Raw genomic sequence first — 14231 nt, 5'->3', positions numbered from 1 at the left:
TCATCCCCGGAATCAACCGAGTGAACCTTCTCTGAACTGCCTCCAAAGCAAGTATATCCTTTCGTAAATACGGAGACCAGAACTGCACGCAGTACTCCAGGTGTGGCCTCACCAATACCCTGTGTAACTGGAGCAAGACTTCCCTGCTTTTATACTCCATCCCCTTTGCAATAAAGGCCAAGATACCATTGGCCTTCCTGATCACTTGCTGTACCTGCATACTAACCTTTTGTGTTTCATGCACAAGTACCCCCCAGGTCCCGCTGTACTGCGGCACTTTGCAATCTTTCTCCATTTAAATAATAATTTGCTTTTCTGATTATTTCTGCCAAACTGCATGACCTCACACTTTCCAACATTATACTCCATCTGACAAATTTTTGCCCACTCACTTAGCCTGTCTATGTCCTTTTGCAGATTTTTTGTGTCCTCCTCACACATTGCTTTTCCTCCCATCTTTGTATCGTCAGCAAACTTGTCTACGTTACACTCAGTCCCTTCTTCCAAGTGGTTAATATAGATTGTAAATAGTTGGGGTCCCAGCACTGATCCCTGTGACACCCTACTAGTTACTGATTGCCAACCAGAGAATGAACCATTTATCCCGACTCTCTGTTCTCTGTTAGTTAGCCAATCCTCTATCCATGTTAATATATTACCCCCAACCCCGTGAACTTTTATCTTGTGCAGTAACCTTTTATGTGGCACCTTGTCAAATGCCTTCTGGAAATCCAAATACACCACATCCACTGGTTCCCCTTTATCCATCCTGTTCGTTACATCCTCAAAGAATTCCAGCAAATTTGTCAAACATGACTTCCCTTCATAAATCCATGCTGACTCTGCCTGACTGAACTTTGCTTTTCCAAATTTCCTGCTATTGCTTCTTTAATAATGGACTCCAACATTTTCCCAACCACAGATGTTAGGCTAACTGGTCTATAGTTTCCTGCTTTCTGTCTGCCTCCTGTTTTAAATAGGGGCGTTACATTTGCAGTTTTCCAATCTGCTGGGACCTCCCCAGAATCCAGGGAATTTTGGTAAATTACAACCAATGTATCCACAATCCCTGCCGCTACTTCTCTTAAGAGCCGCTTACACTGGGTTAAGAACGGGAAGCAGAAATTCTTGCTACTCAGCAAAGCTTGATGGTTAATGAATCATCTGTTGTGTTAATCTTAATACAGACTGATTCACAACTGAGTAACACAACCACAAGAGACAAGAGTGAGTCAACAGTCTATTGTAACAACATCTGAAGGGATGCTTGGGAACACACATCGCAAAGCCTCGGAAACAAGGTTAATTCACACGTCATCAGGAACTGAGGCAAAGTTGGAACAACCGAATAACACATTCCGGAAGAGTGACGTGATGGGAGATGGGAGTATAACAGCAGGGAAGTCTTGCTACAGTTATACAGGGTATTGGTGAGGCCACACCTGGAGTACTGCGTGCAGTTTTGGTCTCCGTATTTACGAAAGGATATACTTGCTTTGGAGACAGTTCAGCGAAGGTTCACTCGGTTGATTCCGGAGATGGGGGGGTTGACTTATGAGGAAAGGTTGAGGAGGTTGGGCCTCTACTCATTGGAGTTCAGGAGAATGAGAGGTGAGTCCATGATCCAATCAGCCAATCATCATAGGGACTCCCTCAGAATCGAGGAAGACTTGCTTCCACTCTAAACATGAGTCCTGAGGTGGCTGAACAGCCCAATACGGAAACCACAGTCCCTGTCACAGGTGGGACAGATAGACGTTGAGGGAAGGGGAGGGTGGGACTGGTTTGCCGCACGCTCCTTCCGCTGCCTGCGCTTGGTTTCTGCACGCTCTCGGCGACGAGACTCGAGGTGCTCAGCGCCCTCCCGGATGCACTCCCTCCACTTAGGGCGGGCTGGTCTTTGGGCCAGGGACTCCCAGGTGTCGGTGGGGATGTTGCACTTTATCAGGGAGGCTTTGAGGGTGGTCCCTTGTAACGTTCCCTCTGCCCACCTTTGGCTCGTTTGCCCGTGAAGGTGTTCCGAGTAGAGCGCTCGCTTTGGGGAGTCTCTTGTCTGGGGGGGAACCATGCGGACAATGTGGCCCTGCCCAGCGGAGCTGGTCGAGTGTGGTCAGTGCTTCGATGTCATAAAGGTCTCCATTCCATTTTCCGTCCTGATCACTTGCTGTACCTGCATACTAACTTTTTGTGTTCCGTAAGAAATAGCAGGAGTCGGCCATTCGGCCCCTCGAGCCTGCTCCGCCATTTAATACGACCATGGCTGATCCGATCATGGACTCAGCTCCACTTCCCCGCCTGCTCTCCATAACCCTTCACTCCCTTATTGGCTGTCTATCTCTGACTTAAATGTATTCATGCACAAGGACCCCCAGGTCTCTCTGTACTGCAGCACTTTGCAATTTTTCTCCATTTAAATTATACATAGAACCATAGAAAATAGGTGCAGGAGTAGGCCATTCGGCCCTTCTAGCCTGCACCACCATTCAATGAGTTCATGGCTGAACATGCAACTTCAGTACCCCATTCCTGCTTTCTCGCCATACCCCTTGATCCCCCGAGTAGTAAGGACTTCATCTAACTCCTTTTTGAATATATTTAGTAAATTGGCCTCAACAACTTTCTGTGGTAGAGAATTCCACAGGTTCACCACTCTCTGGGTGAAGAAGTTTCTCCTCATCTCGGTCCTAAATGGCGTATCCCTTATCCTTAAACTGTGTGACCCCTGGTTCTGGACTTCCCCAACATCGGGAACATTCTTCCTGCATCTAACCTGTCCAGTCCCATCAGAATTTTAAACGTTTCTATGAGGTCCCCTCTCATTCTTCTGAACTCCAGTGAATACAAGCCCAGTTGATCCAATCTTTCTTAATTGAAGGTTGGCATGCAGGTACAGCAGGTGGTGAAGGAGGCAAATGGTATGTTGGTCTTCATAGCGAGGGGATTTGAGTATAGGAGCAGGGAGGTGTTGCTACAGTTGTACAGGGCCTTGGTGAGGCCTTACCTGGAGTATTGTGTTTAGTTTTGGTCTCCTAATCTGAGGAAGGACATTCTTGCTATTGAGGGAGTGCAGCGAAGGTTCACCAGACTGATTCCCGGGATGGCAGGACTGACATATCAAGAAAGACTGGATCGACTGGGCTTGTATTCACTGGAGTTCAGAAGAATGAGAGGGGATCTCACAGAAACGTTTAAAATTCTGACGGGATTGGACAGGTTAGATGCAGGAAGAATGTTCCCGATGTTGGGGAAGTCCTGAACCAGGGGCTCACACAGTCTAAGGATAAGGGGTAAGCCATTTAGGACCGAGATGAGGAGGAGAAACTTCTTCACCCAGAGAGTGGTGAACCTGTGGAATTCTCTACCACAGAAAGTTGTTGGGGCCAATTCTCTAAATATATTCAAAAAAGGGAGTTAGATGTGGCCCTTACTACTCGGGGGATCAAGGGGTATGGCGAGAAAGCAGGAAGGGGGTACTGAAGTTGCATGTTCAGCCATGAACTCATTGAATGGCGGTGCAGGCTAGAAGGGCCGAATGGTCTGCTCCTGCACCTATTTTCTATGTTTCGATTTAAATTATAATTTGCTTTTGGTATCATTTCCGCCAAAGTGGATGAACCTCACATTTTCCCCACAAAGTACTGCGACTGCCAGATTTTTCTTTTGCCCGCTCACTTTGCCGGTTGAAGAAAAAAACGCTCGATAATTCCAAGTGCTCGCGTTGTGGCTGTACCTGTGTCCGCTGCCTGCTCTCCCTCCGGCAGGGCTGCGCTCTCACTGCACCAGGGACTTGAGCCGGCCTCCTGGCTGGCGAGGTGAGCGCCCGGCTGTGCGGGGCTCGGCAGCGGGCTACAGGAGACGGGGGGGCTGGAGGAGGAGCGGGACAGGACGCAGGAGTTGGTCTCCGATTCAGCCCCGCCGCGTGCCGCTGAGAGGTGCCGCTCGCCGGAATCCATCTTCTGGAACAGAGGCAGGCTTGAGCCCAGGAAAGCCGACCTTGGAAAACACAAAAGGGGAAAACCCCCAAAGTAAAGACGAGAACTTAAGAATTAAGAGCCAGGAGTCGGCCATTCGGCCCCTCGAGCCTGCTCCGCCATTTAATACGATCATGGCCGATCTTAGACCGCAACGCTTCCCCGCCCGATCGCCACATCCTTCCATTGGTGAGACCACACCTGGAGTATTGTGTGCAGTGTCGGTCTCCTTACCCAAGGAAGGATATACTTGCCATAGGGGGAGGGCAGCGAAGGTTCACCAGACTGATTCCTGGAAGGTCAGGACTGCCGTATGAGGAGAGATTGGTCGACTGGGCCTGTGTTCACTGGAATTTAGAAGAATGAGAGGGGATCTCATTGAAAGGTATAAAATTCTGACGGGGTTGGACAGACTGGATGTGGGGAGGGTGTTTCCCCGGGGCTGGGAAGTCTAGAACAAGGGCTCACAGTCTCAGGATACGGGGGAGGAAATTCAGGAGTGAGATGAGGAGAAATGTTTTCACTCCGAGGGTGGTGAACCTGTGGAATTCTCTACCACAGAAGGCTGTGGAGAACAAGTCACTGAATATATTTAAGAGGGAGATAGAGAGATTTTTAGACACAAAAGGCATCAAGGGGTATGGGGAGAAAGCGGGAATATGGTGTTGAGAGAGAGGATCAGCCATGATCATATTGAATGGTGGTGCAGACCCGTGTCCTAACTCGCACCGAGTCCCACTCACCCATCACCCCCTGTGCTCGCTGACCCCGTGTCCTACTTCGCACCCAGTCCCACTCACCCATCACCCCCTGTGCTCACTGACCCCGTGTCCTAACTCGCACCGAGTCCCACTCACCCATCACCCCCTGTGCTCACTGACCCCGTGTCCTAACTCGCACCGAGTCCCACTCACCCATCACCCCCTGTGCTCACTGCCCCCGTGTCCTAACTCACACCCAGTCCCACTCACCCATCACCCCCTGTGCTCACTGACCCCGTGTCCTAACTCGCACCCAGTCCTGCTCACCCATCACCCCCTGTGCTCACTGCCCCCGTGTCCAAACTCACACCGAGTCCCGTTCACCCATCACCCCCTGTGCTCACTGCCCCGTATCCTAACTCGCACCGAGTCCCGTTCACCCATCACCCCCTGACCCCATGTCCTAACTCACACCCAGTCCCGCTCACCCATCACCCCCTGACCCCGTGTCCAAACTCACACCCAGTCCCACTCACCCATCACCCCCTGTGCTCACTGACCCCGTGTCCTAACTCGCACCGAGTCCCGTTCACCCATCACCCCCTGTGCTCACTGACCCCGTGTCCTAACTCACACCCAGTCCCACTCACCCATCACCCCCTGTGCTCACTGACCCAGTCTCCTAACTCACACCCAGTCCCACTCACCCATCACCCTCAGTGCTCACTGCCCCCGTATCCTAACTCACACCCAGTCCCACTCACCCATCATCCCCTGTGTTCGCTGACCTACATTGGCTCCCGGTTAAACAACGCCTCGATTTCAAAATTCTCCATCCTTGTTTACAAATCCTTCCATTTCCTCCTCTCCCCTCCCGATCTCTGTAACCCCCTCCAGCCCCTACACACTCCCTATCTCTGTAACCTCCAGCCCCTACACCCCTCCCTATCTCTGTAACCTCCTCCAGCCCCCTACACCCCTCCCTATCTCTGTAACCTCCTCCAGCCCCTATACCTCTCCCTATCTCTGTAATCTCCTCCAGCCCCTACACCCCTCCCTATCTCTAACCTCCTCCAGCCCCTATACCTCTCCCTATCTCTGTAATCTCCTCCAGCCCCTACACCCCTCCCTATCTCTGTAACCTCCTCCAGCCCCCTACACCCCTCCCTATCTCTGTAACCTCCTCCAGCCCCTATACCTCTCCCTATCTCTGTAATCTCCTCCAGCCCCTACACCCCTCCCTATCTCTGTAACCTCCTCCAGCCCCTATACCTCTCCCTATCTCTGTAATCTCCTCCAGCCCCTACACCCCTCCCTATCTCTGTAACCTCCTCCAGCCCCCTACACCCCTCCCTATCTCTGTAAACTCCTCCAGCCCATACACCCCTCCCTATCTCTGTAACCTCCTCCAGCCCCTACACCCCTCCCTATCTCTGTAACCTCCTCCAGCCCCTACATCCCTTCCTATCTCTGTAACCCCCTCCAGCCCCTACACCCCTCCCTATCTCTAACCTCCTCCAGCCCCTACACCCCTCCCTATCTCTGTAACCTCCTCCAGCCCCTACACCCCTCCCTATCTCTGTAACCTCCTCCAGCCCCCTACACCCCTCCCTATCTCTGTAACCCCCTCCAGCCCCTACACCCCTCCCTATCTCTGTAACCCCCTCCAGCCCCTACACCCCTCCCTATCTCTGTAACCTCCTCCAGCCCCCTACACCCCTCCCTATCCTTGTAACCTCCTCCAGCCCCTACACCCCTCCCTATCTCTGTAACCTCCAGCCCCTACACCCCTCCCTATCTCTGTAACCTCCTCCAGCCCCTACACCCCTCCCTATCTCTGTAACCTCCAGCCCCTACACCCCTCCCTATCTCTGTAACCCCCCCCCCCCCGAGATCTCTGCGCTCCTCTAATTCTGCCCTCCTGACCATCCCTGATTATAATCGCTCCACCATCGGTGGCCGTGCCTTCTGTTGCCTGGGCCCCAAGCTCTGGAACTCCCTCCCGAAACCCCTCTGCCTCTCTCTCCTCCTTCAAGACGCTACTTAAAACCGACCTCTTTGACCCAGCTTTTGGTCACCTGCCCCTAATTTCTCCTTGTGCGTCTCGGGGGTCAAATCTTTTGTCTCACAACCCTCCTGTGAAGCGGCGTGTGACGTCTCACTACATTAAAGGCGCTGTATAAATACATGTTACTGTGGGAAGATTACATAACGTAGGCTTGTATTCCCTGGAGTATCGAATCAGTCCGCCTCGCTCCGGCCGACCAAGAGCTATCCCGGCCTAATCCCACTTTCCCGCTCTGGGTCCGTAGCCCTGCAGGTTACGGGACTTCAAGCGCACGTCCAAATGTGGTGAGGGTTTCTGCCTCTACCCCCCTTTCAGGCAGTGAGTTCCCCCCCAGACCCCCACCACCCTCTGGGTGAAGACATTTCCCCTCAATGATATCCGCACTCCAAGGGTTACATTACGAGGGGAGATTACACTGGGGTTGTGTTCCCCGGGATTTAGAAGGTTAAGGGGGTGATCTGATGGAAGTTTTCAGGATATTTCGGGGAACAGAGAGGGTAGAGAGAGAGAAACTGTTCCCGCTGGTTGGGGAGTCTGGGACTAGGGGCAGAGTCTGAAAATTAGAGCCAGACCTTTCATGAGTGAAGTTGTGAAACATTTCTACACACAAAGGGTGGGAGAGGTTTGGGACTCTCTTCCGCAAACGGGAATTGATGCTGGGGGCCAATTGTTCATTTAAATCCGAGATTGATAGATTTCTGTTAACCAAAGGGTATTCAGGGATATGGGGCAAAGGCGGGTATATGGAGTTAGGTCACAGGTCAGCCACGATCTCATTGACTGATGTAACAGGGTCAAAGGGCTGAATGGTCTCCTCCTGTCCCTAATGTAACAGGCTCGAGGGGCTGAATGGCCTCCTGTTCCTAATGTAACAGGCTCGAGGGGCTGAACGGCCTCCTCCTGTTCCTAATGTAACAGACTCGAGGAGCTGAATGGCCTCCTCCTGTTCCTAATGTAACAGGCTCGAGGGGCTGAATGGCCTCCTCCTGTTCCGAATGTAACAGGCTCGAGGGGCTGAATGGCCTCCTGTTCCTAATGTAACAGGCTCGAGGGGCTGAATGGCCTCCTGTTCCTAATGTAACGGGCTCGAGGGGCTGAATGGCCTCCTCCTGTTGCCAATGCCGACAGTGCAGATGAGGATACTAGTTCAGAATACTCACAGCTCTCGATGAGAGAGGGGACTGGACACCCTGGACAGTGACGATTTGTTACTGTAATCCGAGGTCACTACCTCCAGCAGTTGTCGATAAATCTCCTTTTCCTCCTTGCAAATGGTCTGGGGAAAAACAAACACCGTATTATCACCAGGTCTGCTCCGGAGGGTCAGTGAGTAATTCCACCAACACAGAGAGGGTGAGGGCGAGGGCGAGGGCGAGGGGGGGAGAGAGAGGGCGAGGGGGGGAGAGAGGGCGAGGGGGGGGAGAGAGGGCGAGGGGGGAGAGAGGGCGAGGGGGGAGAGAGGGCGAGGGGGGGGGGGGGAGAGAGGGGGCGAGGGGGGGAGAGAGGGGGCGAGGGGGGGAGAGAGGGGGCGAGGGGGGGAGAGAGGGGGCGAGGGGGGAGAGAGGGGGCGAGGGGGGGAGAGAGGGGGCGAGGGGGGGAGAGAGGGGGCGAGGGGGGGAGAGAGGGGGCGAGGGGGGGAGAGAGGGGGCGAGGGGGGAGAGAGGGGGCGAGGGGGGGAGAGAGGGGGCGAGGGGGGGAGAGAGGGGGCGAGGGGGGAGAGAGGGGGCGAGGGGGGAGAGAGGGGGCGAGGGGGGGAGAGAGGGGGCGAGGGGGGGAGAGAGGGGGCGAGAGAGGGGAGAGAGGGGGCGAGAGAGGGGGCGAGGGGGCGAGAGAGGGGGCGAGGGGGCGAGAGAGGGGGCGAGGGGGGGAGAGAGGGGGCGAGGGGGGAGAGAGGGGGCGAGGGGGGAGAGAGGGGGCGAGGGGGGAGAGAGGGGGCGAGGGGGGGAGAGAGGGGGCGAGGGGGGAGAGAGGGGGCGAGGGGGGAGAGAGGGGGCGAGGGGGGGGAGAGAGGGGGCGAGGGGGGGAGAGAGGGGGCGAGGGGGGAGAGAGGGGGCGAGGGGGGGAGAGAGGGGGCGAGGGGGGGGGGGAGAGGGGGCGAGGGGGGGAGAGAGGGGGCGAGGGGGAGAGAGGGGGCGAGGAAGAGTGAAAATTCTCATCCTTACTTACAAATCCCTCCAGCACTCCTCGTCCCCTCCCTATCTCTGTAACCTCCTCCAGCCCCTACACCCCTCCCTATCTCTGTAACCCCCTCCAGCCCCTACACCCCTCCCTATCTCTGTAACCTCCTCCAGCCCCTACACCCCTCCCTATCTCTGTAACCCCCTCCAGTCCCTACACCCCTCCCTATCTCTGTAACCTCCTCCAGCCCCTACACCCTCCCTATCTCTGTAACCCCCTCCAGCCCCTACACCCTCCCTATCTCTGTAACCTCCTCCAGCCCCTACACCCTCCCGATCTCTGTAACCTCCTCCAGCCCCTACACCCTCCCTATCTCTGTAACCCCCTCCAGCCCCTACACCCTCCCTATCTCTGTAACCTCCTCCAGCCCCTACACCCTCCCTATCTCTGTAACCCCCTCCAGCCCCTACACCCCTCCCTATCTCTGTAACCTCCTCCAGCCCCTACACCCTCCCTATCTCTGTAACCTCCTCCAGCCCCTACACCCCTCCCTATCTCTGTAACCTCCAGCCCCCTACACCCCTCCCTATCTCTGTTACCTCCTCCAGCCCCCACAACCCCCCGAGATCTCTGCACCCCTCTAATTCTGCCCTCCTGACCATCCCGGATTATAATCGCTCCACCATCGGTGGCCGTGCCTTCTGTTGCCTGGGCCCCAAGCTCTGGAACTCCCTCCCTAAACCTCTCCGCCTCTCTCTCCTCCTTCAAGACGCTCCTTAAAACCCACCTCTTTACCAAGGTTTTGGTCACCTGCCCCTAATGTCTCCTTCTGCGGCTCGGGGTCAATTTTATCTGTTGTGGCTGATAACGCTGCTGTGAAGCATCGTCGGGACGTTTAACTACGTTGAAGGCTTCATATAAATAGAAGTTATTGTTAATTACGCACCGCACTGATCCATTCATTACCTCTTCCACGGTACTGAGGTACCTCCGGGTGGGCGTTGTGCGTGCCGGCCGGCTGGTGCGAGAGGGGTTGTTGCTGTCGGGCTGCCTGTTGTTGAAGGTCTTGCTGTACATGGGCACGAACTGGTGCTGGCTGTGCTTGACGGGGGTCGGAGTAGTGAGCGGAGCAGTGAGCGGAGCAGTGAGCGGCGCCCTGCTCCGACGGGAAAGGACGCGGGGTTAGTTAGAGTTCCACAATCCAGAGATCGAATCCGTTCGGCAAACACCGAGACCCGCCTTCCCCTCTCCTCCACTCCCCCCCCCCCCCCCCCCCCCCAAGCTGTCCCCTTCACAGACATCCCTGCCTGTGCGTGTGTGTGTGTGCGCGTCTCTGCCTGTGCGGGTCTGTATCTCTCTCTGCCTGTGCGGGTCTGTATCTCTCTCTGCCTGTGCGTGTGTGTGTGCGCGCGTCTCTGCCTGTGCGGGTCTGTATCTCTCTCTGCCTGTGCGGGTCTGTATCTCTCTCTGCCTGTGCGGGTCTGTATCTCTCTCTGCCTGTGCGTGTGTGTGTGTGTGCGCGTCTCTGCCTGTGCGGGTCTGTATCTCTCTCTGCCTGCGCGTGTGTGTGTGCGCGCGTCTCTGCCTGTGCGGGTCTGTATCTCTCTCTGCCTGTGCGGGTCTGTATCTCTCTCTGCCTGTGCGGGTCTGTATCTCTCTCTGCCTGTGCGGGTCTGCATCTCTCTCTGCCTGTGCGTGTGTGTGTGCGCGCTTCTCTGCCTGTGCGGGTCTGTATCTCTCTCTGCCTGTGCGGGTCTGTATCTCTCTCTGCCTGTGCGGGTCTGTATCTCTCTCTGCCTGTGCGTGTGCGCGTCTCTGCCTGTGCGGGTCTGTATCTCTCTCTGCCTGTGCGTGTGTGTGTGCGCGCGCGTCTCTGCCTGTGCGGGTCTGTATCTCTCTCTGCCTGTGCGGGTCTGTATCTCTCTCTGCCTGTGCGTGTGTGTGTGTGTGCGCGTCTCTGCCTGTGCGGGTCTGTATCTCTCTCTGCCTGCGCGTGTGTGTGTGCACGCGTCTCTGCCTGTGCGGGTCTGTATCTCTCTCTGCCTGTGCGGGTCTGTATCTCTCTCTGCCTGTGCGGGTCTGTATCTCTCTCTGCCTGTGCGTGTGTGTGTGTGTGTGTGCGCGTCTCTGCCTGTGCGGGTCTGTATCTCTCTCTGCCTGTGCGGGTCTGTATCTCTCTCTGCCTGTGCGGGTCTGTATCTCTCTCTGCCTGTGCGTGTGCGCGTCTCTGCCTGTGCGGGTCTGTATCTCTCTCTGCCTGTGCGTGTGTGTGCGCGCGCGCGTCTCTGCCTGTGCGGGTCTGTATCTCTCTCTGCCTGTGCGGGTCTGTATCTCTCTCTGCCTGTGCGTGTGTGTGTGCGCGCGTCTCTGCCTGTGCGGGTCTGTATCTCGCTCTGCCTGTGCGTGTCTGTATCTCGCTCTGCCTGTGTGTTTATCTCTCTCTGCCGGCCTGTGTGTGTCTGTATCTCTCTCTGCCTGTGCGTGTCTGTATCTCTCTCTGCCTGTGCGTGTCTGTATCTCGCTCTGCCTGTGCGTGTCTGTATCTCGCTCTGCCTGTGCGTGTCTGTACCTCGCTCTGCCGGCCTGTGCGTGTCTGTATCTCTCTCTGCCTGTGCGTGTCTGTATCTCGCTCTGCCTGTGCGTGTGTGTGTGCGCGTCTCTGCCTGTGCTGGTCTGTATCTCTCTCTGCCTGTGCGGGTCTGTATCTCTCTCTGCCTGTGCGGGTCTGTATCTCTCTCTGCCTGTGCGTGTGTGTGTGCGCGTCTCTGCCTGTGCGGGTCTGTATCTCTCTCTGCCTGTGCGTGTCTGTATCTCGCTCTGCCTGTGCGTTTATCTCTCTCTGCCGGCCTGTGCGTGTCTGTATCTCTCTCTGCCTGTGCGTGTCTGTTTCTCGCTCTGCCTGTGCGTGTCTGTATCTCGCTCTGCCGGCCTGTGCGTGTCTGTATCTCTCTCTGCCTGTGCGTGTCTGTATCTCGCTCCGCCTGTGCGTGGCTGTATCTCGCTCCGCCTGTGCGTGGCTGTATCTCGCTCCGCCTGTGCGTGGCTGTAACTCTCTCCGCCTGTCCGTGTCTGTATCTCGCTCTGCCTGTGCGTGTGTGTGTGCGCGTCTCTGCCTGTGCGGGTCTGTATCTCTCTCTGCCTGTGCGGGTCTGTATCTCGCTCTGCCTGTGCGGGTCTGTATCTCGCTCCGCCTGTGCGGGTCTGTACCTCGCTCCGCCTGTGTGTATCTCTCTCTGCCGGCCTGTGCGTGCAGACACACAGGCCTACACCACCGTCCCCCCCCTGCACCATTCACACACACACCCCCCTCCCCCCAGTACAGCTCACACACACCCCCCTCCCCCCAGTACAGCTCACACACACCCCCCCTCCCCTCAGTACAGCTCACACACGGCCCTGCCTGCTCGCCCCGCCTAACCTGGGTGTTTTCCACGCGGGGAGCGATGCGTTGCCTCCGGCCCGGTGCCTGCTGGGAGCCCGCCCACTCCGCGAGTGCCCGTTGGCCCGGTCCAACACCCGTGGGCTGTGCAGGGACCGCTTCCCCGCCAGGCCGTGGTCACCGGACGCCAGGAAACTCTTGGCCGCCGGGAGCTGTGCACGGGCTGGGGGGGGGGGGAAAGAGAGAGAGAGAGAGTCGGGAGGGAGGGGGAGAGAGAGAGAGTCGGGAGGGAGGGGGAGAGAGAGAGAGAGTCGGGAGGGAGGGGGGAGAGAGAGAGAGAGTCGGGAGGGAGGGGGAGAGAGAGAGAGAGTCGGGAGGGAGGGGGAGAGAGAGAGAGAGTCGGGAGGGAGGGGGAGAGAGAGAGAGAGTCGGGAGGGAGGGGGAGAGAGAGAGAGTCGGGAGGGAGGGGAGAGAGAGAGAGAGTCGGGAGGGAGGGGGAGAGAGAGAGAGTCGGGAGGGAGGGGGAGAGAGAGAGAGTCGGGAGGGAGGGGGAGAGAGAGAGAGTCGGGAGGGAGGGGGAGAGAGAGAGAGTCGGGAGGAGGGGGGAGAGAGAGAGAGTCGGGAGGGAGGGGGAGAGAGAGAGAGTCGGGAGGGAGGGGGAGAGAGAGAGAGTCGGGAGGGAGGGGAGAGAGAGAGAGTCGGGAGGGAGGGGGAGAGAGAGAGAGTCGGGAGGGAGGGGGAGAGAGAGAGAGTCGGGAGGGAGGGGGAGAGAGAGAGAGTCGGGAGGGAGGGGGAGAGAGAGAGAGTCGGGAGGGAGGGGGGAGAGAGAGAGAGTCGGGAGGGAGGGGGAGAGAGAGAGAGTCGGGAGGGAGGGGAGAGAGAGTCGGGAGGGAGGGAGAGAGAGTCGGGAGGGAGGGGGAGAGAGAGTCGGGAGGGAGGGGGAGAGAGAGTCGGGAGGGAGGGGGAGAGAGAGTCGGGAGGGAGGGGGAGAGAGAGTCGGAGGGAGGGGGAGAGAGAGTCGGGAGGGAGGGGAGAGAGAGTCGGGAGGGAGGGGGAGAGAGAGTCGGGAGGGAGGGGGAGAGAGAGTCGGGAGGGAGGGGGAGAGAGAGTCGGGAGGGAGGGGGAGAGAGAGTCGGGAGGGAGGGGGAGAGAGAGTCGGAGGGAGGGGGAGAGAGAGTCGGGAGGGAGGGGGAGAGAGTGTTGGAGGGGAGGGGGAGAGAGTGTCGGAGGGAGGGGGAGAGAGTGTCGGAGGGAGGGGGAGAGAGTGTCGGAGGGAGGGGGAGAGAGTGTCGGAGGGAGGGGGAGAGAGTGTCGGAGGGAGGGGGAGAGAGTGTCGGAGGGAGGGGGAGAGAGTGTCGGGAGGGAGGGAGAGAGAGTCGGGAGGGAGGGGGAGAGAGAGTCGGGAGGGAGGGGGAGAGAGAGTCGGGAGGGAGGGGGGAGAGAGAGTCGGGAGGGAGGGGGAGAGAGAGTCGGGAGGGAGGGGGAGAGAGAGTCGGGAGGGAGGGGGAGAGAGAGTCGGGAGGAGGGGGAGAGAGAGTCGGGAGGGAGGGGGAGAGAGAGTCGGGAGGGAGGGGGAGAGAGAGTCGGGAGGGAGGGGGAGAGAGAGTCGGGAGGGAGGGGGAGAGAGAGTCGGGAGGGAGGGGGAGAGAGAGTCGGGAGGGAGGGGGAGAGAGAGTCGGGAGGGAGGGGGAGAGAGAGTCGGGAGGGAGGGGGAGAGAGAGTCGGGAGGGAGGGGGAGAGGAGAGTCGGGAGGGGGGGAGGGAGGGAGAGAGACACAATAAACACGTTAATCAGTATCTCTGACAAGTTTCCGTTGACCCGCGTGTCCCCGGAACACTCTCTTCGATAGCCCCGGGGTCACGCAGCGCTGTTCCTTGCTCCCCTTCCCCAACATGGCATCATCCGTGACCTCGTTAAACCCTGGCCCAATCTTTACCTCTCTCTTCCCCCCCCCCCCCCCCCCACACCCTCTACCCTCCTGTTCCACCAGTGAC

The 14231-nt window shown here is 57.5% G+C and overlaps 1 protein-coding gene across 1 annotated transcript in view; it reads right to left on the bottom strand.

The window, feature by feature from the left end:
- The window catches only part of LOC139244978 (sentrin-specific protease 1-like), a gene marked incomplete at both ends in the record, with an annotated part of 32609 nt that extends 20149 nt beyond the window's left edge, over positions 1-12460 (bottom strand). The window contains 4 exons of the mRNA XM_070871079.1: positions 3731-3993; positions 7901-8016; positions 9825-10014; positions 12277-12460. Coding sequence (XP_070727180.1) covers positions 3731-3993; positions 7901-8016; positions 9825-10014; positions 12277-12460 — 753 coding nt within the window. The remainder of the gene's footprint in view (positions 1-3730; positions 3994-7900; positions 8017-9824; positions 10015-12276) is intronic.
- Between the last annotated feature and the right edge of the window lie 1771 nt (positions 12461-14231).

Source organism: Pristiophorus japonicus, unplaced genomic scaffold (genome assembly GCF_044704955.1).
Source record: "Pristiophorus japonicus isolate sPriJap1 unplaced genomic scaffold, sPriJap1.hap1 HAP1_SCAFFOLD_2088, whole genome shotgun sequence".
In the NCBI taxonomy this organism is placed as follows: Eukaryota; Metazoa; Chordata; class Chondrichthyes; family Pristiophoridae; genus Pristiophorus; species Pristiophorus japonicus.
Note: the sequence above shows the minus strand (reverse complement) of the source record. Positions and strands in the feature narration are given on the sequence as shown.